The 27,274-nt window shown below is 42.9% G+C and overlaps 1 protein-coding gene across 1 annotated transcript in view; it reads left to right on the top strand.

The window, feature by feature from the left end:
* The first annotated feature begins 7,853 nt into the window (after positions 1-7,853).
* Positions 7,854-27,274, top strand: part of LOC133973714 (neurexin-3b) — a 271,954-nt gene continuing 252,533 nt past the window's right edge. Inside the window, exons 1-5 of the mRNA XM_062411736.1 lie at positions 7,854-7,920; positions 12,265-13,401; positions 18,407-18,424; positions 18,830-18,856; positions 20,662-20,673. Coding sequence (XP_062267720.1) covers positions 12,705-13,401; positions 18,407-18,424; positions 18,830-18,856; positions 20,662-20,673 — 754 coding nt within the window. The 5' untranslated portion in view covers positions 7,854-7,920; positions 12,265-12,704. The remainder of the gene's footprint in view (positions 7,921-12,264; positions 13,402-18,406; positions 18,425-18,829; positions 18,857-20,661; positions 20,674-27,274) is intronic.

Raw genomic sequence — 27,274 nt, 5'->3', positions numbered from 1 at the left:
GTGTGGCGTCAGACACTTAAAGTACATTTTTTATCAAGGTTTATGGTTCCTGCTGCATTAACCTTGATGTGACAAAATAAACAGTTGGCAAGATGCTCATGTTTGTCCCAGTGCAGCATTTAGGGGAAATTAATATTCAAAACTACATCGACACAACATCATACTATCACTGTAACACTATACTTCATATAAAGGCTGAGCACCATGCGTATTTTGTCATCAATCAGTGTACGAAAATGTTAAAGTGACGAGCTGCAGGACAAAGTCCAAGGAACCCTGTGAAGCTGCTCCACCCAAAGTTCAGTGAAGCTCGACTCAGATACCAGAACCCTGAACTGGAGAATCAGTATCGTTGTCCTAAATGTGCTGTTGTTGTGATGGACAGCCCATTGCTCTATGTGTCAAACCTTTGGTTCGCCGGGATCCACTGATCCATCTTTTCTTCTATCAGTGCTGCTGAAATCTATGTTGGACATTATGAGATATTAAATGTCCAACACAATGGTTTCCTGTTTGTTGGAAAGCAGGAATATGTTTTTAGGTTTGATCGTGTGATTCACACTGTTGTTCCACAGATACTGTGAAAACTTAAAGCTTGATGACGAACTGACTATATTCACATCCATTCGACCCCATCAGCTGTTGGCATTGTCTGTCCCAGCTACATTTTCTAGTCCTCGTGCAGACTGCAGTTTATTAGATGAAACATGGCAGAGGAAGGTCTGGTGGGATTTGGTCTGAGGTTAATGGGGTTGCATGTGCTTTCACAGATGGGGAACTGAGATGATGGGCTCAGAAAATGTATGCGACAGAGGGAAGAAACATACTAAGTGGAAAAGACCTATGGAGCCGAGTGGGCCGACTGTGACATAACAGTTGCAATTCACAGTTTCATTTGGGATCATCCATGCTTCAAATGATACCATTCATAGATGCTATAAATAAAGTTGAGTCAGGATGAAGTGCTTTTAAATAAAAGCTCTCACCAAATAGGACTTACTCTGTGTTACGTGTTCTCCAAGTGGCATATTTTAAAGCCCCGGTCTTGTGAGAGTGATGGAGCTCATCTCAGTGCGGCGGTTTCTCATGGCGAGGCCGGTGATTGATGCAGCATTACGGCAGCGGCACCTCTCTGGCGATCGTCTATTCAAGCTCCGAGGTATGTGGTTAAAAAAACATGCAGGTACCCTGCAGTGCAGTGAATGTGCTCTCCGTCTCTTTGTCTCTCTCCCCCTGCCTTCAGATGTATGTAGGTGTTAGGACTATAGTCCGTGTGTGAAGATAACCAAGCCTGACAGGTGCTTCTCCTCATTATTCAAATAGATTCTCAGCAGTATGAGTGGAAGCGCTAGAAGAAGCGGTTTCGCGTGTCGTGCTCAATAAGCCGCTGTGTGTACAGTATAAAGCCACATGTAGTGTGTATGCAGTCCCCCCACCTTGGGCATTGATGGTTACACTACTCACTCACTACACATTTACGATGAAATATCACCCTCTTATTATCAGTATACCATCACATATCCCCCCATAAGCCGGACCTATTGATGTAAATATCACATCCATCCTGCTTAGTGCCAGAGCTGCGGACCTCACACGCAACAGCTCCCAAACAACGGGAGATAAATGAATGTCCATTAAGGAGGTTAGCTCGTCCTGTTTGAGGACCCAACCTGGCCAAATTGGACTCTAATAGATGTCCTTGATGGCATAATAACTCTGACCTGCTAACGGCCTCTAACGGCCAGAGAGGCGGGCGTTCAAGCAGCTGGGATTTGGGGTAAAATAAGTACAATTAGGATCAATCAAGGTCCTGTGTGTATGTGTGAGGTTTTTGTGTGTGTCACTGTGAGAGTGGAGATGGCAAACCATGATACAGCATTATTGGGACCCTCATGGATTATTGATAACGCCATAGCAGGTGGCGCCCGCTGGCAGCAGGCTTGTTAATTTGTATTGTTCGGGCTTACAGTTGGAAAAATGATACACATTCACAAACATTACTCGGATAGATGTTCGAGTTCAAACCTGAAAGAAAGGCTTTTGGCATTTGGGCATTTGGAGTCAGACAGGTGTTCCAGGGAGAATTTATGGAATTATTTCACATTGTGTGATGAGAGAATCAATACAACACTCATATCTCATAAAATATGAAGCTACAGCAGAGTATGATAGCTAAATATATCATGTACCATGTTGCTTAAGCTTAGCATAACTGTTCCTTTTTTTTATTATTCAGGGGCGGCCTTCTTTGGAGGCTGCATTTGACAAATGCAACCTTTTATCCTCGAGCAGTAAAGACAGTAACAGGTGGATCCTTTCTTAAGCCGACCTATCCCAGGATTCATTGCGTTTTGGTGATGAACTATTCCAAAGGGACTTTGAAATGTAAGAATCACACTTAGCTAACAGTGCACATGTTAGGAAATCAAGGTGCATTAAAAGTTTCTTGTTATGTCCAACGGAGCTTTATCACTAGGAAACAGCCGCAATGGCGGGACAAGCGGATAATGCAATTCACGGAAATCCTCCTCAGCCCAAACCATGTCCTTTTGATTTGGTATTTGCTGTCTAGTTTATAGAGATAAAAATCTTAAACATGATAAGTATTTTTCTATTTACAAAGCCATATTGGATGAACTTCAATAAGCACCTACAGTATTATCCGCCTCATTGACTTGATGGCTGCTCTTTCAGGTACCGCAGTAATAAACTATCTGTCAATGCACAGGTGTATTTTGCAGTGTGTGCCTGCTGAACTTTTGGCCTCTTTTATGACGTGCTTTTATTTATTTTTATAACCTTTATAATGACCAGGCATTTCTCAATTTGCACAGGTGGCCCAATGCATCACATCTCTGAGAAATACGATACTCTCCAGGTGTAGCTCCACTGCGATTAAATGACTGATAACATAATTCAAACAATCGGAGAAGATAATGGATATTTGCTGTGTGCAATATACTGACCACACACACTCACACACACACACCCACACACACACATACACACACACACAAACAACGGTGGCAGAGGTGTCACCTATCTGAGGTTTTGTAAGCCTTGTTCAAACTGAAGGCTAGAAGGTCAGTAGTTCAGCTGCTGTTTCTGTCGAAAGCGGACTCCATTGCACAGGACTCCAGTTAGTATCATGCAGAGAAGAGTCAGCTAAAGATCAAACTCCACTCCAAGCCTCCCACTATGGGGGCAGAAAGTGAATCCACGAGGCCACTGATTTCCAAAGAGTGCTTCACAGTCAAAGCCCCGGAGGTGACCACGGGTTCTTCAGAAATGACTTTGTGTGCTTGTCGGGAGAAAAGGCCCAATTTCTGTCTAGTATATTAATAAACCGGGTGAAAATAGAGTTAGAGATAAATGAAAAGTGGAAGGACCTTTTGCTAAGCCTCACCAACCCCAGTTGCAGTAGCTGCTCTCGTCAGGTTTTTCTGTGAAGCGTGGGCTAATTAACCTTCTGAAATCCTCTGCAATGAGTTGTTGATTATAGATATAGGTTGGTGTCATTTCTCAGGGACGACTGATGATTTATTCAGCTGAAATGAATCTGTGCCTTGTTAATTAAGCCGATATTAGCTCCGTGATTTTCCAGACGGTGCTCTCTGTTTTTTCTTTACATTTTCAGCTGGTTTATTTTCAGTAGAAGCATCAAAAACATCTCAAGATCCAGTAAAGACCAGGACAGGATATAACAATGTATTCCGACTCAGAAAGTGAAGCCAATGCGATAGTGCCTGCAACCTGTATTCTCTCGAATGATACCTGATTTATAATGTCAGCAAACATTTATTACTGGTTAGGCTAGTAGAATACAGCATGAATACAGTTCATTTTGTTAATTCCATTTTAATTTTAATAAAATAGACGATAAAGCATCATAAACATTAGACATGGATTCTGTGTGATAGACAGTTACTACTGTCCAATCGCTTTTATAAGTCTCAGGTGTAGATGGCTGTGCGGTGTCCTCGAGCTCCTTCAGGCTCCACTCCTTGCTCTTTCAAATATGGTTACTTTAAGTTTCATAAAAACCAAGTTGGCGCAGAACAAAATGTCAGGCCGACGCAAACCAATGGCTGACATCCAGCGGGTTACAGCTTGAGTAAACACCAGCACTGGGAAACCCCTGCTGGTCAACCCGACACAACGGATTTGGAGACAAGCTCACATGTCACACCCGCATTCAATAAACAAGTGCTTCAATGAGATCGTGTGCGTGATGACTAAGCACGGCCTCTACATACCGTAAGTGAATATGTTTCATCCATGATTTATACGTGTTCTGCATCACGGCATATATAATACATTGTAAATATTACAGCAGTTGTTGTGGCAGCTGAAAAATTCATTTTGTGATTACAGAACAAGTAGCCGGGGTGTTACTGAAGTAAACCAAAGGCTTGCGTTGTATTCGGTTTGAAGACATTATCAAAGGGTTTATTATGCCTTTTAGTACAGAGGAAAAAGAGGGCAGAAAACCTTGTGTGAGGAACCCAGGGTGCTTTAGGCGTTATTGTCTTTGATTTTACTGAAATGTTTGTGCATGGTATTCTTTAGATTGTCATTATGTTTGCGTTTATTTTTATCTTGGTGCTTATGGCTGAGCACACTGTGTTTACTGGCTCGTGAATGTTTGTGTGTATGTCCTGTAACATGTCTCCACTTTTTTTTCTCTTTGCTCTGTCTCTCCCTGCTGTTACTCATTAGAGAGAGAGAGAGCTCTCATCACTGTTCCCTTTAATTAGCACTTAAGACCTAGTTAATGTCATTGGATTAGCCTTGGTATTGAACCAGTGGATGGCCCAGGTGACGAAGTGGCAATCTGAAATATAGTCATCCTAAAACACTTATGTGTGAAGCAAATTTAAGCCCAGGAAGAAAGAACTGTTTCATAGTGTCACAGGTGTGTATCGCATGTGAAACAAACGTGACCAGTCTGCCGCTGACAACGAAAAATCCTCAGTATTAGATTATATTTCACATTGCCTTTATAAATTTATCAGCATCCAGTTTGATGTTTACCAGCCAGAAGCTACAGCATCCTGATTATAAATCCAAACCAGAGGGTCGGTGACTCGAGTCCCTGCTCCTCCTTTCCCGGTGCCAAGCTGTGCCTGTGTAAGACACTGGACCCCAAATTGTGCCTGACTGCTGTGCCGACGGTGTGTGAGTGATGGAGACAGGGTTGAACATAGATGCACTGAATGTGTGTGCGAATGGATGAATGATAAAACATTTGTTTTTGTGTGGTTATCAAGACAAAAGATATTGCAATATTACATAATACTTCATCATCATTATTTTTGTTGTTGTGTTTACTCTACATGGATTATTTTGTGTCCTTAATATTTAATTTAAACTGTTAGGACTTATTATAGTCACTGTAACAGTTAAGGCTAGAAAAAAGAATTTCCTGAGAAATCATATGATGCTTTTAACAAGCAACAGCATCATCCCTTGAACCATGAATCCAGTTATCCTTTCATTTTTCTTCACTTTATCCAGCTCAGGGTTGCAGCGGCAACAAGGCAACCACAGCAGTCCAGATGTTGCTTTAGCCTTGCAGCACTTATTCAAGTAACAACTGGTTTCCATTTTACAGCAGATGCGGTAGATTGCTTCATTTTCGTCCTATTAGACCTTAGTGCCTCATTTAGCAGGGTTCATCATGCAGTTGTAATTCCCCTCCTCTAGCTGTGGGTTAATATCTCTGGATTCTCACTGTCTTGACTCCTACATCTATAACAGTACTATGTTCTCTTAACTAATACCTTCATATTATATTTGTAGAAATATTTGTTTAATAATAAACTTCTCATGTTTGTTAACAGACATACCTTTTTAGATCTATTTCTGCATGTTTTCCAAATATCGCTGTATCACTGCATGTCTTTAGTTAGTATGGGTGAGTCCAAGCTGAAATCCCTGGTGTATTACCGGTCCCGAAATTAGGACTCCATACATTTGGCTGCAAAGGGCCTTTAGAAGTTGTTTTTCATAAATAATGTTTTCTATGTCTTTACAAATGTCTTAAAAAATGTGTGAATATGTGAATGAAATGAATAAACTTTATTTTTATTTCACTGTACTACCTCAGAAGTCTCAATTTCTATGTGGTATGTCCAAGTTCCTTTATTCTTCATAGAACAAGAGAAGGTCATTGATGCGTTTCTGCTCATCTCCCTCCAGTCCTGCCTCAGTCAAAAGTCACCCTCATGCCTCGAGCTATTCCTCAATGCATCAGCTAGGATCTGAATTGGTGCCAAAAGAAGAGAGTCCGGGTGTACCAGCCTGCCATTGTTTGCAAGAACTTAACAGGTTTAAACATCCTCTGATGCCCAGGTAGAGAGTTGGAAAACATCTTGGATCGATGTGAGACATAGATCAGGTCTACACCCTCAGGCAGGACCTAACCCACTGAACCTCAGTCTACACTCAGTAGTAAAGGTCTTTGATCACATATCCCGTGCTGTATGTGGAGTTGAGATATGATAATTTATTATCTTGTGCATAAATTTCCCTTTGCAGTTGTTTTTAGTCCTACTGATTTCCAACGCTGTTTCTATACTGTCAGATATATTTCTGTATATGACAAATAATATGTTTATTTAATTTGTTATTGGTCCCTTGTCACTTTAATCACATCATCGTTCCTTTCATTAGTTTAAAAGTGTTCTGGATTTTCTCCCTGTACACTTTGTAAACTCATAGAAGGTTTGAGTACAAGCAGACAGATACAAGTGATCCTATCAGATAGTCAGTAATGTACAGTTTGAATAAGAAAAGCTTTTCCCCTTTTTTCAAATATCTATTTGAATTCAAACGTGCATGTAACACATGTTTAAGTTCTGGATATATGTGTATGGTAACATGTAGGTGCCATGCATAATACATAACTTATCTGTACATTATACTGCATAGTAGAAGTTATAGTCTGACCCTAAGCATCCTTACTAGCTGTAGCAGAAGGTGTATAGTAGCATCTGAAATAATGTAAGAAGGAATTACACATTATCCTTGCCCTCTGCACATAAACATAAACTGTTAGGTATGATATACATAAATTAAAAAATACTTTTATAAGAAAAATGCGTTAAGACACTTGCAAGTGCTGTGGTATTTTACATAAGGAAAGAGCCGGTCTGTGCAGTTTCCCCTCTTCACTCTGCATAATCCTCCGGCTCTCTTTTCCGCCCGGCAGGAGTTCAGAACCCTGGACAGCTCTCTGGCTGGAGGACTGCTGGGACGTGCAGAATTGCGGGATGCTGTCCAGGGTGCTGAACCCTGGACGAAGCAGGACTTTAGCCTTTTGCCCCATCAGTGATAATACCAGTGGGTGACATCATAAAACATAACAAATTAGAGCAGTCACATGTCCACTGTGTATTTGCCTTCAGAAATAGGTATTTAGACTAATACCGCAAACATCATAAAAAGCCTGTGTAGGAATGTAGAATAACCCTAACCCTAACCCTAAGATTTCTCAGTATTGGTAGTTTGTTCTGTGGGGTTATTTCCCCCATATTTCCTCTCCAGGGAGATTTTTTTTTTCCACCAACACTGTTCAGAGCACCGTGAAGAAGGCGGGTCAGAGCATCAGTGTGGGAGAAATCCAAGGGGCCCATCGTCAGTCGTGCTGCGCGAGCCGGGCGGAGAGATGCGCGTTCTTTGAGCCGGCGGAAGAAAGGAAGGAAGGACCGGCTGCCGTTCCCTCGTCCGCTTCCTCACTTATAACAACCTCCTCATCACCATCACCAGCATCAGCAGCCCACCGCCCCGGGCACTCTGTCATTACAAAAACACCACGGTTTCTGGGAGGATTCTTTTTTTTTTTGCTTTGGATTATTAGAATTTGCCACAGCCTACTTAGAAACAGGCTTTATCCGTGCGGAACGTCTGTGAGAGAAGGTAGGAGAAGATTCAAACTGGGCTATTCTTGTCTGTGTCTTTGTGTATCCCGTCCTGCATGCGTTATAAAGGTATTTATGTTTGGATCATGAAGTTATTCATAAGAACTGTTCAGTTTTTTTGTGAATTCTGACGCGGGATTTGTGGAGTTTGTGCCGTGGATGTTGAGGATTTACGCGCAGCAGGATGGTTTGGATGGTTACTCTTAAAGCATTCAACCAGCCGCGGTTTAACCGCAGAACAGACGAGGGGGATTTGTGGGTTTAAAAAATTCTTCACCACCTTTACTCGTCAAAGGAGAATTTGTGATCGATACATTTGCGGGTGGATGAGAGACGACGATGCGCGTCGAGACGAAAAGTTTCAGCTCAGTGAGCAAAGCCCAAAGTGCCAGAACTGCGCACGATTTCCTGAGGCTTTCGTGCATATGCGCTCCTCGCTTCTCATCGAATGTGGCTTGTTTTGCTTTGTTTCTTTAAGCAAAGCCACGTAGAAACCCTGGAGCCACAGCCAGAGAGACCGAGCGCTGCGGGGGAATAGAGACACGGTGCCCGCTGTTTTATTCATTGGCGCAGGGCTGCAGGCTCGGGTTTCTAATCGGGTTTAAAGCGTTTTAAGGTTGAGCAGAAGATTTAAAATGGTCAGTTGACGGATCACGATCTGACAACAGCGGTATTTACTCTCATTTGTTTTGCGGTTGAGAAAAATCCATGTGATTGCAGAAGAAATATAACAACTTATATCGCCGCGCGTCGCCGTATGACCACCTTCAGCTATTTCACTCTGTAGGGCTTGTCGGCCATAATAATAATAATAATGTAAATTTATTATCATTTCACACTTTTGGTGTTGTAATATGAACCCCAAAAACCTGCTCATCAACCTTTTATTCATGCACATCTGGGGTTTCACTACAGTGACACGCTGACGGATCAGTTTTGATGTGTCTCTTCATTCTACGATAGTAAAGACCAGTTTTATCCACTTCAACCCTGCTCGACGCAAAATGCTGCTCACGACTCGGACCCACCTTAAATACCACATGGTGGTGCCTGCTCCCCAGCCAGTGGACCCTGGCAATGGACCCCCCTGCCGGGATACTTGTACCCGGGTCCGCTGTGACTGATGTCGGATCAAGTCGTCCCTCTGGGGGCCGGAGCTTGTGACAGACAGGCAGCAGAGCACGGCGGGGCCGGGGAGGGCACAGCGGGGTCCCCGGTGCGTGATGCCGGGTCCGGGCCACGTTACTGAAACATTTCAATAAATTCTGCAGGACCTCGTCAATGCATCATTTACGGTCACTCAGTCAGCGACGGCAGTCCGTGAGGCTCATCTCAGATCCCGCTCCTTGTTAATAATTCATTGTCTATGTGGGAAAATATGAGTTTACTCCAGCGTACTCAGAAGTCTCTGAGGAACAGGAGCTAGCTAACGTTAGCCTGGACATGCAGGCAGCTCCACCGGTACATTTCCACACATGTGGCCTACCTCTCTTGTCAAAGACGTACTTTTAAACAGACCAAAAATAGCATCTGAATCTGCATGTTTATGCCCTCAGGAGTGAGGACTGCTAAGTATACAAGCTGCCAGAGGGCATCTTCCATAACAGGCCTGTGAGGGCTGCAAGTGTCACTAAAATATTCCCTGCGAAAAGTGACTTGTCACCACATTAGCCTCATTTAGCTTAGCTCACGGGCTAGCTAGCAGGTGGACACGTTTTGACATTAAATCAGATATAGGACGGTATGGACATTAGCTTTTCAGTTAACGTTAATGTCAGAAGTATGAACATGAAATGATGTGATAGTTTTAGTTATGATTTTAAATGTGAGGTTGTCATTAAGTTTAAACATGTTAGCATCGTAGCGCTGGTGCAGTGCCTGTTCTAAAGCTGCCTTTTCTGAATCTTCTGTTCTCTTGTTCCGAGTTAAAGCTCCTGAGCTACTTCAGAATTATTCCTTGTCATTAGCAAGTCCTCCTCAAACAGTTCTACAATATACTATCACTTCTTAGTGTCTGTGTGCACTAAGTTAAAAACGTTGTGCTAATTCTGCCTGGTGTATCTGCAGTGCAGATTTTATAGTTGAAGTGTTTCATAAAATGAAACTGAATTAGCTTGATTACTGTGTGTGGTCTGCACCCATGTTTCAATGATTTACTGAACTGGCTTTTTTGTATACATTGCCTCTCAGCTGTTTCAGAGGTCTGTCGAGTAATCAACACAATCTTCGAAATTCAAGCTCTGTAATTCAGCTCAATATAAAGCGGGTTCAAAACGAATGCTGTGCTTTTACTTTGAAGGCAAATTGTCCGAACAGGAAGTGATTCGGCAAATGTTTTTGCCATGACAGAGATCTACAGTCTGTCTGTGTCTGTGTCAGTCTGATATGGTGAAATAGAAATATTCAAATCAACAAAAGAGATCAATGGTAGCAATTTTGACCCTCAGTTTGATCCAGTCGTTGACCACAGAGCACATGGAAGAAGACATGTTCCATTGGGCTGCAGACTGAGTGCTACAGAGCATCGGTCACCCATTCATTCAAATTCACATCTGATCTTTCTTTGGCAATTTACAAAACATATGCCAAGTGTGAAGCCAATAAGATGAACAGATTGCGAGGTATGTGCTCCACATTCAGACAGACAGAGGCGTCCTGAACCAGTGGATGGATGTCGAATGTGATTGAGGTTATAAAATTGTTTATTGCACTGGACAAGGAAAGGATTAACTGTTAACTGAAAGGGAACAAGTGAGCATTGTTAGGCCCCACTGTCACGTGGCTCTCAGGGACACTTGATGCCTCAGTGCACACAATAAGTCATCTTAACTGAATAAAGGCCAAGGTCACTTTTCATACGAGGCTGGTTTCTCTGGTTTCACGGGCACGTCAGGCTTTGCTTATTGGATGGACTAACACGGCACACAGTTGGATTGACACAGCAGCGTTCAGGGATTCGTCCACCTTTCCTCTGCTGTCTCACCGAGTCACTTTTTAAGACAAAGACAATGATTGAACCAGGCAGTGTTGTCAGAGACAGACACACACACACACACACATGCTCACTCGAGCACGGGGACACACACGCGTGCACAACACATTGCATTAGCATAGGTATCGGTTACTAGAATTCAATAGCCCGCCTGCTGCAGCGAGATTAACTATTCAGGGCAGGTGGTTAAAGGGGCTATTGTGTTGCATGGTGCGGTGCTGCTGTCATGATTGGACAGTGCGTTTGTCTGGTGAGCAGCACCCTGCCAAAACAATCGCAAGGGCAAAGGGCTGGAAGAGTACACACACATATAAGGTTTCTCCCCGTGAATCATTCCGAGCTCAAACACAGCTGAATAAGAACAGGTGTAACAATTGAGGGCTCGTAAAATAGATCATATTACATACTTCCAGTATCATATGGAAATAATTTGTGTATGTATTCACCGCAAGAACATTTAAACACCATAATAGATTTGGGATTCAACTATGCAGTGGTACATCTTTCCAAATAGCTGTTTATGATTATATCCCACAAAGACATGCAAATGAGAGAAGGAGTGGTGGTAGATAATTAGTCTTATTTATCAGGATCCCAGCAGGGCCCTTACCGGTAGCACGCTAACTTTTAACTGGCTGAACACATGTTCTGGCTCACCTCATTGGATGTTCACTCATCACAGAATCAGTAACAGCAGTCTGCTACTCTTTTTTTCCCTGCAATATTTCTTTGTGGTGCAACCACTGTTTGGGAATTTAACTCTCAAAATGAGGCCTTAAAACCCCCGGGTGATTATTTGAGTTGATCTTTCAAATAAAATGGCTAATTGGTAGAAATTAAACCCTGCATAAAATGCTCATAAACCTTTGATGGATGTTATTAGTCGTTATTTAGTGGCATTTAATGGCCAGGTGGGGATTTAAATCTGCATTGAATGGTGCTCTCAATATTTTCATTCATTTTTATCTAAACTCACAGACACGGTTTTGTTTATCTGTAACAAATTACTGTACATTTTCCTTAATTTCCTCCATCCCTCTTCTTCCAAATAGCATTTTTATTTGTGTACAACTTTATTCCTAATACATATTTGCATATATAATGCAACAACTGTACAAAATGCGACCCATGCCCTTGCAGTCAAACTAGCACTTTAGTCATTTGAATCTTTACAAATGTTCTGGGTTTTTACAGAGCTAGTGAATTGCATTGGATTTAATTAAATGTATGATATTAAACAAAATGTTTGTATCTTATAAGTTTATTGTTTAACTTGCAGATAGATCCTTTTTATGTCAATTCTAATTAAAAATAAAGTGTACCCTTTCCCACTTTTTTGTGTTTTTAAAGGTTTGACCGAAGGTTGACTTCAGACCATGGGGGACGGAACTGGACCAACCATGAAGGTCGTTTCCTTCAATCCAGGAAGTCGTCTCAAAGAAACATCGAAAGATGCAGCTCTGAGTCACTGACGCACCACATTGACAAGGACAGCGTTCATCTGAGCACTTTCACCGGTCCACTCTGTGGATATTTGATATTTGTTCCACATATCTCTGAATAAACTCGGCTGAGAAGATCCTTCCATTATCAACATTAGATCTGCCTCAGAAGTAAAAGAAAAAGAACAAAACGGATATTGCATTCCCTGCTAGACTGTAAAATTATCTATGTGGAATATAATATTGAGAAAATAAATCCCGGGGCACAGTCATAATCAGATGTTATTATCGCTTTGAGGATCTATCCCCAGTTCTAACCTCTGCTGGTGCACCTTGTTATTCTCTACGATGAATCCCAACAGCCTACCTGGGCATGTCCTTCTGCTGCTTAGTACTGTGCTGGGCTTGAGTGTAGGCTTACAGTTCACTGGCTCTGAAGGCCAGTGGGCTCGCTACCTGCGCTGGGACGCCAGCACCAGAAGTGACCTGACATTTCAGTTCAAGACACCAGAACCTGAAGGCCTGGTTCTCTACTTCGACGACGGCGGATTTTGCGACTTCCTGCTCCTGGCGGTATCTGAGGGTAGGATGCAGCTTCGCATCAGCATCGACTGCGCCGAGACCACCATCACCTCCGATAAAATGGTCAACGACAGTCGCTGGCACTTTGCAGCCATCAACAGGCACAATTTGCGGACTGGCTTGGCCGTGGACGGCCAGACCAAGACGGAGGAGGTGCGGCCCCAGCGTCAGTTCATGAAGATCATCAGCGACCTCTTCCTTGGAGGGCTCCCGGGGGACATCCGCACGTCTGCCATCACCCTGCCCTCTGTCCGCGAGCTACCACCGTTCAAGGGAATTATTACAGACCTCAGTTATGGGAGTAAGCTGCCGACACTCATCAATAGCCAGAAAGTACGCTTGGAGATGATGGGCCTCTGCACGGAGAACCCCTGTGAGAATGGTGGGATCTGCTTGCTGGCAGATGGAGAGCCCTACTGTGACTGCTCCAAAACTGGATATGTAGGTCGATACTGCACTGAAGGTAAGGGGGCTGGCTCCGGAGCTTTCTGTGTCAAGAACTGAACATTGATTGAATATTTCAGAGGGATCCCATACAAATTTGCAACAGACGTATAAGTAGGTTTGCTACCTGCCTCCAGGTTGACAGAGAAAATAATGCAATAACCATACATGTTTGCTTTTTGCTTCAGATATGTTAAAATGATCCGGAGGTTAGTGGCTTCAAACTCAATGCACTTTTGCTTTGCTATAAATCTCAATACAGAGTGCTGATATTAGACTTAGTTTCCATAATTGTGTTGCTATTCCCGCCACACCTAATGTGATTTGTGCCACCCCAAACTTAATTTATGAAATGCCTTGAAAAATGTGCGTTGATTGCACAACAGTGAAATGTATATGACGCATTGGGCAGCCAAACTCCCATGTGCGTGACAGATTTAATGCAATTCACAGAGGACGCAGAGCATTTCTTTGTAGGTTGCAGCTTCTTTTAGAAAGTCTTCGTATTTCATGTAGGAGTTAAATTGGAGGTGATGTGCTCAGCGTTTCCTCTCCCTTCACATCTATTACTTTTGATTAAGATGGATATTGGCTGATATGGCTAAAATTACAACACTGAGCTCTCTTCTCCATTAAATGTGTTCAGCTCTTGCGAGGTGGTGCAGGGACCTGAAGGTACACACAATGTTTGGATGAGAAACAGCTTAATCTTCTTTTTCTCTGCTTCTTTGCCAAGGCCTTCTCTTTTTGGGGGGGAGGGAAATGAGATGCAGCACTTTGACAATATTCTACACTATTCTATCTACACACCACCAAGATACAGGCTTACAAAGCTTTTTTTCTCTCTCAGCTAATGCTCAAATTGCCCGGTGAAAGGTATATATAATGCAGGACCCACTTTTCAAAGTGGTCCTTTCTTTCCTTCACAATCAACAAAATACAAAAAATTATAATTTTTACTTTTTCTGTACACTGAACTACTTTAATTTTGGATGGCTCGGCTGGTTGATTTTCAAACCTACATCTTTCAAAACACCCCACTTCATATTCTTCAACATAAAATATACTTTTTTTTCATGTTTAGATCAGTCACTCAGGGACACCACAATTTCACTGTAACCTGACTTAACTCCTGTCTTCATGTGTATGGATTTTAAAGGATAACTTTGTGTGAACAGACCCATGTCAAATTTCCTCCACTGCTGACCCACTTCCTGCCTGCTTAAATCAGACTGACATGGCTGAGGGAGGACTCCATCTAGATCCAAAAACAGGGGAATGCTCACTGAATGCAACAGGGCTGATTACAAGCTATTCTAAACTGTGTCTAATGCAGTTGAGACATTCCTATTCCTATTTGTCACCATTATAACTTGCATTTAAAATGTGCATATTCAGAGCTCTGTGTGGTGGTTTTGTTGCATTTGGTTTCATAATATGTCCGATCAGTTGCTGCTCAAGCGAAGCTGTTCGGAGCTTAAATCCCGAGCGCTAGCCTGTGGCATGGTTCAGGACAGCACGCAATGTGCTGGTTGCAGAGCAGTCGAGCGGACGGACTGGACTTGCCCCCTTTTCGCTTCATCCCATTTGCTCATCGCCTGTGTTGAGCAGTCGATGGAGGAGAAACAGGCGGAGGAGGAGGAGGAGGAGGAGGAGGAGGAGGAGGAGGAGGTGGTCCATTTGTCTGAGAGCTTCCTCAGAACTGACATGGGAACTATGACATCCTCGTGTTAAAACACCCAAGGTTTTAAGACTCAGCCCGACAGCTTGAACAGGGAAGGAGATGGTCACATCTCAGCTGCTGGGCAGAGCAAGTATGACGAGTAAACTCACCACAGGCCTGTTGTACCCTAATTTGTCCCAGGAGGATGGCTGTAGGACATGAACCACCCCCTGCTTACTTCCCCTCTGTGTGTCTTCTCGTGCGCACACACACGCACACACACACACACACACACACACACACACACACACACACACACACATTTTCTTCTGTTTTAGGGCAATGAGAGAGCCACTCAGGGCTAGGGTAGTCATGTTTGCTCCCCAGTGGATCTGACTGCCGCTCTTCTCTGCCGCCCCATTACCTGATGTGGCTGATTGTTGATTATGCCACGGAGACTGGGAACCATAATTAGGAGGATAATGAGAACAGAGATGGCCAATTTCCCCGGAAGATGCTTGCACAAACGCCTTCATCAATTCAAACTGTCTGTCGGCAACTTCACGCAATAATGTTTTTATTGTTAGGTCCACAAGTTAGTCTCTCCAGCAACCGTGGAGCAGGGTTCGGAGTGATGACATGTTTGTCAGCAGCTGGATGTGAACAACCGCTAAACACACCTGTCTGTGTTGGCATCCTGTTGGTCACACTGCACATTAACGAGCAATCGGTCACACATGTGCATATTTATATGTTACATTATCAGGCTGCATTGCATGCATGCACTCCCACACATTTGCATTTACAGTCGTGCACATAAGCACACATACACGCGGAGAACGAGGCCCCGGTGCTGCTCGTTAAAGCACGCAGATGGCTGACTGACTGAGTGGACTGGGCCTCGGAAGCACTTTGCCTGTCGTATTCCTAATGGTAGCCAGCTAGCACACTGGCCAGGAGGGGCAATAGGAGAAGTAGGAAGAATTAAGATGCGAGATGAGATATGAGAAAAACGTGCCTCGCCCATTATTTAGGTGTGCCTTCCTTGCTTCATTTGACAGCTGGGCTAGCCTCTCGTATTTCACAAAACTGATAAAGGCACGACGCAGCCTGAGCTCCTGCAGCTCGTCCCAAACAGTCCAGCTCGGCTAGCGGCTTAGCAATATAAACAGTTGGCCATAAAACACATGTTCAGTCTCTCCTCCCATGTGGATCAGGATGTATCAGCGTGACTAACTGTGTCAGGGCAACGAGCTGAAATTAGACACCACTCACCACTTGCTCGCCACACGTGTGGACTTGGGCAGGAATATCCACTGCTGCAGCTCCGGACTTTTGTCTTGCGACGTGGTGATGACATTCTGAACTGTTTCTTTCCGGGAGTCATCTTTAATATTAACACAATTTCGCTCCAGTTATTAGCTGTTAAAAAATCAGTGTCTTCTATGGTAATGACCTGGATATTGTCCCTCATTCTGTTCAATGAAATGAATGGGGGTGACATTATGAAGTCCCTTTAATACCTTAGGGTTTTTTCAGTTGCATAAGGTCAAGGTTATTAAAAACTGCACTGGATTGTGTAATGAATATGTAAAATTATCCTTCATCTCCTCAATCCTACATCTTGTCTTTGTGAAGAACAGTTTTAACGCCCCCTTTTGCTTCGAAAATGTTCACAGGCTAGATGGAAGGTTAGAAATTGAAGGCTAGGGCAAGCAAACTGTTAAGCAAGTGCTGAAATGGTGCCTTCGGGCTTAGCTTTGGGGATTAATAAACAGACATGGAAAAAAATGACAGTTACAATAATCTTACTATAAAAAGTAGGTCAGGAGGAAAAAAAGGGGGAAAATGGTGCAGGGACTTGCCTGATTCCAGTGCAGAGGGCATTTGTGTCTAGTGCCCAAGCTGAAAATTATGTTTGGATTTGAGTGTTGAAGCTGCTGGTAAAATAGAGCAGGGGATTAGGCTCGGACCACATGTCCTCCACTGCACATTGGCTTGTTCTGGATGCTGCCGCATCAAGAGAAAGGGTTTTATCTCCATGGTAAATGAGTGTTTAACACACACACATTCACACACACACACACACACACACACACACACACACTTACTTAGCATTTGCAGAGTCAGAAAAAAACACACGTGTGCGTGCTCGTTCAGGGACATACATTCAGGGTTCCTAAGTTGGCCAGTTTTGGAGCGTTGGAGCTGCGCTGCTGTCCATCAGCCGGCCAATGTCTCCCTTCCCCCGCATCCAAGTGTCGTCCTTCTCTTTCCTCCACCAATGTCATCCTTCCTCATGTGGGAGGAGAAGCAGCAGCCATTTTGGACTCCCCTAAAGGAAACAGGAGAAAATCTCACCTCGCCTTCACCAGCCGCCTCGATAGAAATCGTGTTGTGTTGATATTGTTAAATTTAGCATTTAACAAGGACTTTATTCTGTCAAGGATACAAAATAAATAAATCCCCAGTTATATCAAGTGGAGGGAAACAGCCTTGGTAGAGATAAATGCAGTCAGTCCTTGATGCCCTTCAGACGCTGTACAGAAATGTTATAACTCCATTTTCGACTACAATCACAAGGTTCAAATGGTTGATCCTGGATCAGAGTGCAACATATAACCACATATAACAGGGAAACTGAATTCACCCAGTGATCTCTCATGTGCCCTAAATCAGTCTGGCATGTTTGATAACCACAGGGTGTCATCTACAGGTGTGATCCTGGTGAGGATGTTTGCCGCAAGTGATGGAGCTTAACGTGCAGCTTATTTCTTTTGCCATGCCAGACAGTGAACTACCGGAATCCAGCAGTGAGCATTCCCCTGAGAAACCACGAGGAGTGGGTTTTGGGGGTTTATAGTAAAGAAAACGGCCATGGGTGGGGGTGCAAAGAGCGGGAAAGGGGAAGTGGAGGAGAAAGATATGGGTCTGAGAAGGAGCGTCCTAGGATCCACAAACCTCACAACACCATAAATCCTCTGGGGAGTGTGGATTTATGCCTCTTTTTCAAGTGTGTGAGGAAATCTGTGCGATCCAGGAAGCGGAATATGATGTTATTGTGTCAATATTCAAAAAATGTGAAAGTGTTGATTGCTTAAAAGTGTTCCTGTCAATCTGGTTCCCTGCAAGGATGGGGACAGATGAAGCTTTACGTGTTTTCTCTCCACAGGGATTTACACCGGTGTGGTGATTTTGATTCGGGCATGTAAAGGGGCAGCTCTTTGCTCCTTACATGGGAAATACAATGCTTAGATGTGTGGTATGTTTTGCATGTTAAGCCAACATGCAAAAGCGGCTGTTGTGTGTCACTAATGCAGGACTTCTCTGCTTTCTCTCCTTCCTTCTGACATCTCCACAGCAGTCCAGAGAAAACCAGGTGAGTCTCGAGAAGGACAGGCCATACTTCCATTTGAATTGCAGCAGCTAATTTCATATCAAACTATGTAATGGATTTAAAAAAAAGACGCACATTAATGCATTCAGTTTTGAACGACGAGCTAAGATGTCCCAGTAATCTTGTCCCATCATTTCTAACAGACATTTATTCAGTAAACAACCTGCAGTGCTGCTTTACATTCACATACTGTGTTGCTCTCTTTATTAGCCATTTGTCTGTTTCAAAAGCTTCCCAATGCACTCGGGAAAGCTTTGCTTTTAGAGTGATAGCCATGGTTTGCCGTCATGCAAAGCATGCATAATAACAATACAAGTGTAGTATTGGTGTGGTGTTGTTCCTCAAGTCTCCTCTCTGTTCCTGTCTTGTTTGATTTCCCTCTTCAAGGCCTCGCACACCTGAAGGCAGAGCAAGGTACTCTCTTCTTTTCTTTGTACATCTCTTGTGTTTTTTGTTCACCGCCTGGCTTGGTTTTGGGGCGTAATTTTTGCACTGTGTGCCTTGGCTACCTGTCCATGTGCATTTGTGTGTTGCAGTGCTCCTGTTGTTGCTGCAGAGAAATGGGAGGGTGTGTGTGTTTGTTATTGTGTGTTGGTGGGGAAGGGTGCATGGCAGCATGGCATGTTCCTCACCTTCATTGCTCTCTCTCTCTCTCTCTCTCTCTCTCTCTCTCTATAATTCTGTGTCTACTCACCCTTGGTTCACCCAGGTTTCTGTGTATTACATAATTGTGGACTGTTCTCAGTTCCGGGGCTAACGTGCAGTGACACACTCTTCTGTTCCGGGCTCAACCTCTGCACTGACCGGGTAGTGGGGGGAGAAGGAGAGTTGATGACGTTAAAATTGTAACTGTCACAGTTCTCTAACATAATACTTAAACCAAAGTATTTAACGGCACCAAAATCTTTGCCTATCCATAGCTACAATCTGTACAATGAACAGATGTTATAGAAATACATCATTTCGAGTTCATTATTGACCTTGAAAACAATATTTAACAAAATATACTTATCTTCAGGGAGGCTTTAGTAGTTCCTAAGGATAAGAACTACTTTTTAACAAGATCACATGATCTTTATTAAGCTGTTTTTCCAGACACGATGTATGAATTCCACGGCGGTGCACTCACAGCACATCAACACTGGCGTCAGCCCTCATCACCGAAGGCTCTATAATCCCGCTGTCTTTCCAAGTTGACATCTGTGTACATATATTGCACCTCTTTTATCATCCTTAGATATTTGTATTCTTTCTTGTTTTGGAGAAACTAAGGAGAAAGTCTGGAGCAACCGGCTCGGATATCTGCGTTCTCAAATACAGCCCCTCCAGATCCTATCAGTAGAGTATCGGGAGTTCAGTGCATGTCTGAACGCAGGTTTAGTGTAAGACAGAGTTTTCTAGGTAGAAATATTCTAATATTCACAGTTCATTCATGATTATAAGAACATTGGCATTAAAATGCTGAAAGTCATTGAACATATTCTTAAATTTGTAGCATCTTTCAGTCCATCAGTATTCAGAACAGCAGAATAGTGGAAATCCAAGGGGAGGCCTGCGTTGGAATCTTCTACAGAAATATTTTCTCACTTCATTGGCCTTGCAAGGATCTCTGGATTTGCATACAAATGTAATGTAAATTCTCTTTGTGGTTTCACATATAATGCAAGTCAGCCAGTTGCAAACAGCTTTGACAGTGTTGACCTTTAAGGTAACGGAGATAACCGTAGAGGTCCCATCATCGAGGAAGCGATTATATTAACGGTGCTGTAAGCCCTTTTTATTCATCTCGTTCTTTTATCACCTCTGAATAACAATGGAGGTCAATAGAGCATTCCTCCTCATTTCCATATCGCCTCAAACACACCTGGCCACAACAAATGGCGGCCACTGGGCGACTCTGACATCAAAGAGCTGCCAGTACCACTTTTTTTTTTTCCAGAGGATGTGCAATTAGATTTTAGACTGACCTTAGCGTAGAGAAGCAATACCCCAACAAATCAGTGTCAGTTGTGTGCTGCCCACATTTGCTTCTGTCATTTCTTCCCCATTTGCATGATTGTCAACATTTTGCATGGAAGTGTCAGTTGGCAGTGTACAGGCACGCGTTAGACTAACCAAAGTGTATCCCTACTTTTTGCTGTCTTCCCCTGGCTCTGCGTGGGATGACACTCTTCACTCTGTAATTTCTACGGATCCTTTCTCTTCTCCAAAATCTGTAGGTAGAGGCAAAGGTACAGCAATCCCTTTTTTCTTACTGTAATATGCACTTCAAGAGCTGTGTGCGATAGCGTGTGTGTTGAATTTTTGTCTGTGCAGCCACTGGTTAATCATTCATTAAGTGTATTCATTAATGTTAGCACATGCTCATCTGTGTGTTTGGGGGAGAACGTGAAAATCAGGGGACTCATGCTCTCCAGCTAACGAGTGCTTTATTTAGTGTTGCATGAAGGATGAGCGATTGAGCTGCGAGATGAGGAGAGAGGGAAAGAAAGATTGTGTCGGTGCTGGAGACGGAGAGAGAGATTTTACGCTTGGTTATCACAGCTAAATTTAAAATGACGATAGTCATCGTTTGATGGGCGACGGGTTACTCAGTGTCTTTGCCAGAAATAAATATTCATGACGGGCTATTTGTGCGAGGATGAGGCACACGCGTGTGTGTTCAACTGGATGCGTCTGTTGAGAAGAAGCTGATTGGTGAATATGGCCTGACATTTGGCTTCATTTAAATGAGGTCATACCACTGGCCTTTATGTGTGGCAGTTGTGCAGAGACTATCCTCATTATTCATTTATGAAGGCAATGTGATACACTGTGTAGTGGCATGTTGTCATGCATGTTATGTGTGTGTGTGTGTAAGTTGTGTCCTTTAGCTTAATAGAGCAAAACAGTAAATTATGGCCATGATTGATATCAGTTTAAGGAACGATGTGTGTTGACTTTCAGAAAATCCTTATGGAAAGAGTTTTAGGCCTGGAACCAGGTCGACCAGCTGAGAGGTGAATCGTTAATAAAAAAAAAAAAAGATGTACCCGGAGCAAAAGAAAAAGGGAAAATGGGGAAAAAGGAACAAAACTGTGTACAAAATCATTTTAAGACTGAAGGAAATACTAATCCCATAAACTATTGTAAACCCATAAGTCAACCTTTTCATGGTAACACTGAGCTCACCTGAGGTTTGTGGGTAGTGAAGTACTACATCGTTTAAAAAAATTTTCTTGCGAGGAGCTAGATATCATACAGGCTTGTAGCTTGTACATGACCATCCCACATTGTATACAATCTCGTTATTTGTGGTCATTCTTCCTCGGATGGTTACAATATTATGGCTGATAATCAAAATCTCAAGTCAGATAATGGATCTATATCCTCCTGCACCCTCTGTCTTTGCGTGAGGAAACCGAAGCATGCAAGACTTCATGTGAATGTAAGTCAGGATGATGCTACGCTACCATGGAACAGTTGAGATTGGTCAGTTACTCCTTGAAGTAAATGAAAGTTGTGTGTTTCTGGACCACGGTATCAGAACCTCCTCTGTTTACCCCATTTGGATGAGGCAAACCAAACACAGAATTCCCCTCCTCTTACCTAATCAGCATATTACAGCAAAGGGCCGATCAGGTGGACCGAGAGGATCCCTCAGTGGTGTAGTTATTGCAAAAAAGAACGAGAAGGACCCTGGTTTGATGCACTGCTCTGGTCCTTGCTATGCAGTGTAGTCGGGGATTCCTCTGGGCGTTCCAGTCTCCTCCAACATCCATCAGAGGAACAAGGGACATTAGATTCCCCCTGGGTTGAGCTGAATGATTGTCTCTCTATGTGTGGAAAAGAACAACTAGTTTAAGATACTTAAAGAACAAAGGTGTCAGAATTGCAGCTTAAATTGCTCAACTCTTGTAGGATAATAAATTATGTTACGTAACTTGTTGCATGACTTTTTCTTGTAACATACTAATGTGTAAAATGAAGATGTTCTTCCCAGCTTGTCCCTGTGTCATTGTATTAATGTGTCTGCGGTTGTGTGTATGTACATACTGGGCATAGAGCACAGTAACTGGGAGGCTGGGGAAAACAGACTAGAGTATACACCTGAGAGGAGAGCAAGTTGGGGAAGGAGGTGACGGTGAAGAATGAGAGAAACATTTTGAGGGACCAGGGGAGGATGTCCAGTGTGTGAGGCCACATATTTCAAATTGAAAATATGGGGCACCTTGTCAACCCTCTAGTCAAATCCGCGCCATCTATCGAGAAAGTTTCAGTCCCCACTCTTGGCTCAGAGATGCAACTTTATTTGATGCATAGCTTTGAAGATAAAGCAAACTTTGTAGAAACTATGGCAGTGGATGAGCGACTGTGCTCCAGTTAGTTTCATGCTGCACATCAACCTGCAGATATATAAAGTGTATAAGGCTCACGTATAATATCTCTATTTACAGTTTATAAAAAAGTGTTCTATCTACAAATGATAGGATTTAATAACTGAATTTGTTGTTGGTGCTTTGGGGAAGAATAATACAAAAGAGTAAAGGGCAGTCTTCATGTGAGCCTATATGTTCCAATCTGAGATCCTATTTACAGTCTGAATCCAATCGTACCTAAAGTGTTGCATTTACACTATGTGGTGGTTACAGACAAAGCCTACCAGGTGTTGGAACCCTTACACCTCTAAACCTTCATTTTCTTTGGCTTAGATAAAAACCCTGAATTCATTAACACGGCTGAATACGTGATAATTCTACAAAAGCCTCAAAATGCCCTGTGAAATATTGTGGCTACCATCTAGAGAGTGGTGATAAATGTGTAGATTGTGTTGTTTAACTTCAAGCAGAATGTTGTCTTCAATTAGTATCGGGGCTGTTTTCAATTATATAGTTAGCGATTCAGTCAATTTGAATAGAGACGATTCCTTGTTATGCTGTTTAATATCATGGTGTTCAAGGACAAGTTGAAAAAGGATCTGAGGAGATAAGAGAGACAAATAATTGGCAATCCATGATCTAGATAAAGACCCTCTCCATCAGATTGATGACCATGGAGCCACGGCTGCTAACATTATTAAGAAGTCTAAGGTCCATGGAACATAGCCACCTCCCTGGTTGTGGCTGCAAAAGGAAATTTATCCCAGATTGAACATAAGCAAAGTTCGAATGGCGGAAAAAGATCGAAGGACAACTTCAAAACAGATACAAGATCAAGGTACAGCAGTGTCTGGTTGTACTGTACGATGCTTCCTGAATGAAATTGGCGACCCGGGGAGAGCTCACCTTTGAAGGAGAAACATAAAGAAGTGTGACTGGACTTTGCTTCAAATGCATGTTTACAAATCACCATGCGTCTGGGAGAATGCCGCGATGGACAGAGGAAACAACAATAGAGGGTTTTTGTAATTCACATGAGCCTGATGTTCACCGAAGCTCTGTTCTTCACTGTGTAAAATATGGAGGAGGCTCAGTTACATTATGGGAATTCGTTGCTGTGTCTGGCTCAGGGTGCCTCGAATCACTGCATCTAACAGCAGCCAAAAGTGGATGAGACGGAAACAGTAGCTGCTCCGAGAGGCCCTGCTGTGAGCCATGATCTTAATCCAACTGAGCATCTGTAGAAAGAGGTGAAACATGCAGCTGGGAGAAGGCACCCATCAAAGCTGAGAGAACTGGAGCAGTTTGCTCAAAAAAGTGTCACAAACTTCTAAAAGAAAAAATTTAGATATCTCAAATAAGAACTACAAAAGTACTAGAAAGTCTGTACTACTAAGTATCATGGTATGGGTCCCAGTAGTTTAACCCCCGCCAGGACAGCTATGTTTTTATCTCTGTCAGTTTGTTTTTATGTAAGGAAGATTATACAAAAACAACTGAATAGATTTTCATTGAATTTGTTGGAAGGAGGCGGAATGGTTCAGGGTTGAAATCCTCTAAGTGTGGTGCAGACCAAAAACTGTATATAAAGAGGTGCAGACCTGGTTCACATGGCAGAATCAGGAATTATTTTGATCTAACCTCAATATTTCCAGAGAGGGCATTTTTCAATAGTTTCCCCATTGAATTATTAATTGATCTTGATTTATAAATATCTGGTATATTTATGGGGACTGAGCAGCGTGTGAAATTAGTTTATTTTGTATAAGTTAAGGGGTACAAATAGTTTTGCCCATGTCTTAATTCTTGACATCGCAAATCTGTCTTAATCAAAAATTCATATTTCATATTACGCTGTTTCCTGTGCTTCCTGCCTTTTGATAAACCTTTTGTCTAAATATCACAGCCCTCTTCAAACTACTACGGCTGGGACCAGCTTACAAAGCATTGACCAACAGTTTTGTGTGAACCAAGAAAACCTCTTGCCCTCGCTGCCTTGTGACATAATCCTCTCCCCCCGTGTCTCATCAATGATGCACTTTCAAATCAGGATTTGACGGTGCAGCTCAAGGTCAGAAATGAAACCCTAAGCTACAGCCCGCAGGTCCCGCTGCCAGTATTACCTAATGACTTTCCTCCGAACACAAATACTATTTGCAAAGTGCTAAATCTAAATGTGATAATCGCTCTTCTAAGTGACAGACTCAGACTTGCTCTTGAAGCCTCCCACATACAATTAACCTTATTGGCATTGTCTCATTTGAATGAAAGTCCCATGATATCCTGTACTTAACATGATGAATAGGATAATATATTGGACATTATTGCAGGCTAATGAGGGGAACTGGGACGTGCACGGTTGTTTTCTATAATGACTCTCTCCCTGTGCTGTAGATGATAGAGAAGTTGGTTCGGCCATGACCTGGCAATGAGGGCGAGTCCACTTTAGTGTGCAGTGAGAGCGCTGCAAGGGAGGAAGAAGAGGAGTGAGGAGTTCAGCCCGAGTCTAATCCGCCACATGAAGGCTTAGGACTGAGAACTTATTCTGTGCTTGTAGAGTCACTCTCCCTAATTATCCCCTCAAAGTCCTGCCGCTAAGTTCACACACACAAGAGTTTGCTTTCTGCCTCTGTCACACGCTGTTTCTATTGCTCTCCCTCCCTCTGCGTATATATTTATATTCTCTCGCCGCCTGTCACCCCTTCTCTGACTTTGACTCCATCTCTCTCCCTCACCCTCTCCTGCCTTTGTCCCACCCTATTCATCTCTGTCTGCTTCAGTATTCTAGTTGGCCTTTCTTACTTTCCCCTCTCCTCCTCCTTACCCTTTTCTCGTGTGTCTGTGTCCCCGGTTCAAAGTACTGTGGACATTCATGAGCCCCGCATCACAGTCAGGCTCAAGATGGGAGTACTGCTGCTTAGTGCCCGTCCACAGATGCTGCCAGACTTCAGTGGGATTTATTTACGTACAGTTCTGTCCATTCACTTCAGAGCTTCTACTCTGATGACTAAACCAGAGATATCCCAGTGACTTTCTGGCAGTTAACAGTACCATGACACTGCTCCCCTTCAAAATATCGATCTTGGATAGTGAACAACTTAGTGAAACTTTAGTGTGTTCACTTTTTCCATTGAGTGCATCACATGGTGTTGCATTATTTGATTTGCTGTTCTGGGAACCACATATAATTAAAGTCTTGCCTTTTTTATTTGATAGATATGGCTCTTACATTGGAATGAACAGAATATCTTTTATTACAATGGATTCTTCATTCTGCCACGGACTTTTGTGAGAAGCACTTTGTAACCTCGTTTAGATAAGTGCTATACAAATAAAGTTATTATTATATAATAATGTTCAATAATGGTCTATGATGATGCAATTACACCCGTGGAAACCAGTTATAATACTGATGGTATATTGATATAATAGACATTATTTAAAGTACATATTATTAATACAACGCTTTTAACAATGCTCAAAGAAACTTTTTCCATATGTTAAAATGCAATTATCTAGAAATATACAATACAAGTCATTATCACACATTGAAATTAGTTCTGAATAGGTGGGTTTAATATCAGGTTTGTGAACTCACACGCAAAAATGCTTTGATCTTCGCTGTCCATATCAAACCAAGCCGTTGCTCCTCACACTCTTTAATGCACCAACTCTGCTTTGCCATCTTGTTCAGTTATCTGTTAAGACAGCTTAGGTGCTGACAGCTGGGAGGGTTATTACTGCACATAGCAGCACTCGTTGGGGAACCTCTCTGGAGGCGACGTTAAGGGAAGTCAAACTGCTTTGTTTCTACAGACGCAAATTGTTGCGGAACCGATTCGCCGCTGTTGTCCTGCTCAAAAAAGAATCAAATATGATAGAAAACTTGTCTCAGCAACTCTCTCCTCTAAATGCAGCCCTTAACCAACTGACACATAATAAGTGTAGGAAAAGAGGCATTCTACGTTTCCTTTGTAAGGCACGAGGTAAAGATAGGCACTCTGTGTCCTCAGAGGTTTGGTTTGCGTCTGTGCAGTGTCACAGAGGCAATGTTGTGCCTCAGACGCCCGGGCTTCCGAGCACCAGCTGGCCCTTATTGGCCTTGGCGCGCGTTGGCCGTGCTGTTGATAAACGGCTCCTAATCGCCAGACACTCGCCCTGAAATTGAGTTTAACTTTGCCTCCTCACGTTGCTCGGCCCGAAACCACACCACATCCTCCAGGTGGATTTCGAAGCTGCTAAAAATGAAGGGCACTGGTCAAATTGATTCCAACATTGACCGGCTGCTACTCAAGCAGTCAGAAAGTATGAGCTGTGAATACTGAGCTCTTCCTCTACACCTGTGGGTTTCCTTTCAGTTTATAAAAAAGAAAGACGGTTCAGAATTCGGCCCTGAAGCCGGAGGAAACTAGCAGTTCTGTTTGTGTCTGTAAATCTTTATCTTTTTAAGGAATAACGTAGATTTTTTTTACTG

The sequence above is a fragment of the Platichthys flesus genome, chromosome 18, assembly GCF_949316205.1.
Source record: "Platichthys flesus chromosome 18, fPlaFle2.1, whole genome shotgun sequence".
Classification (NCBI taxonomy): domain Eukaryota; kingdom Metazoa; phylum Chordata; class Actinopteri; order Pleuronectiformes; family Pleuronectidae; genus Platichthys; species Platichthys flesus.
This window is presented reverse-complemented; position numbering and strand designations above follow the sequence as displayed.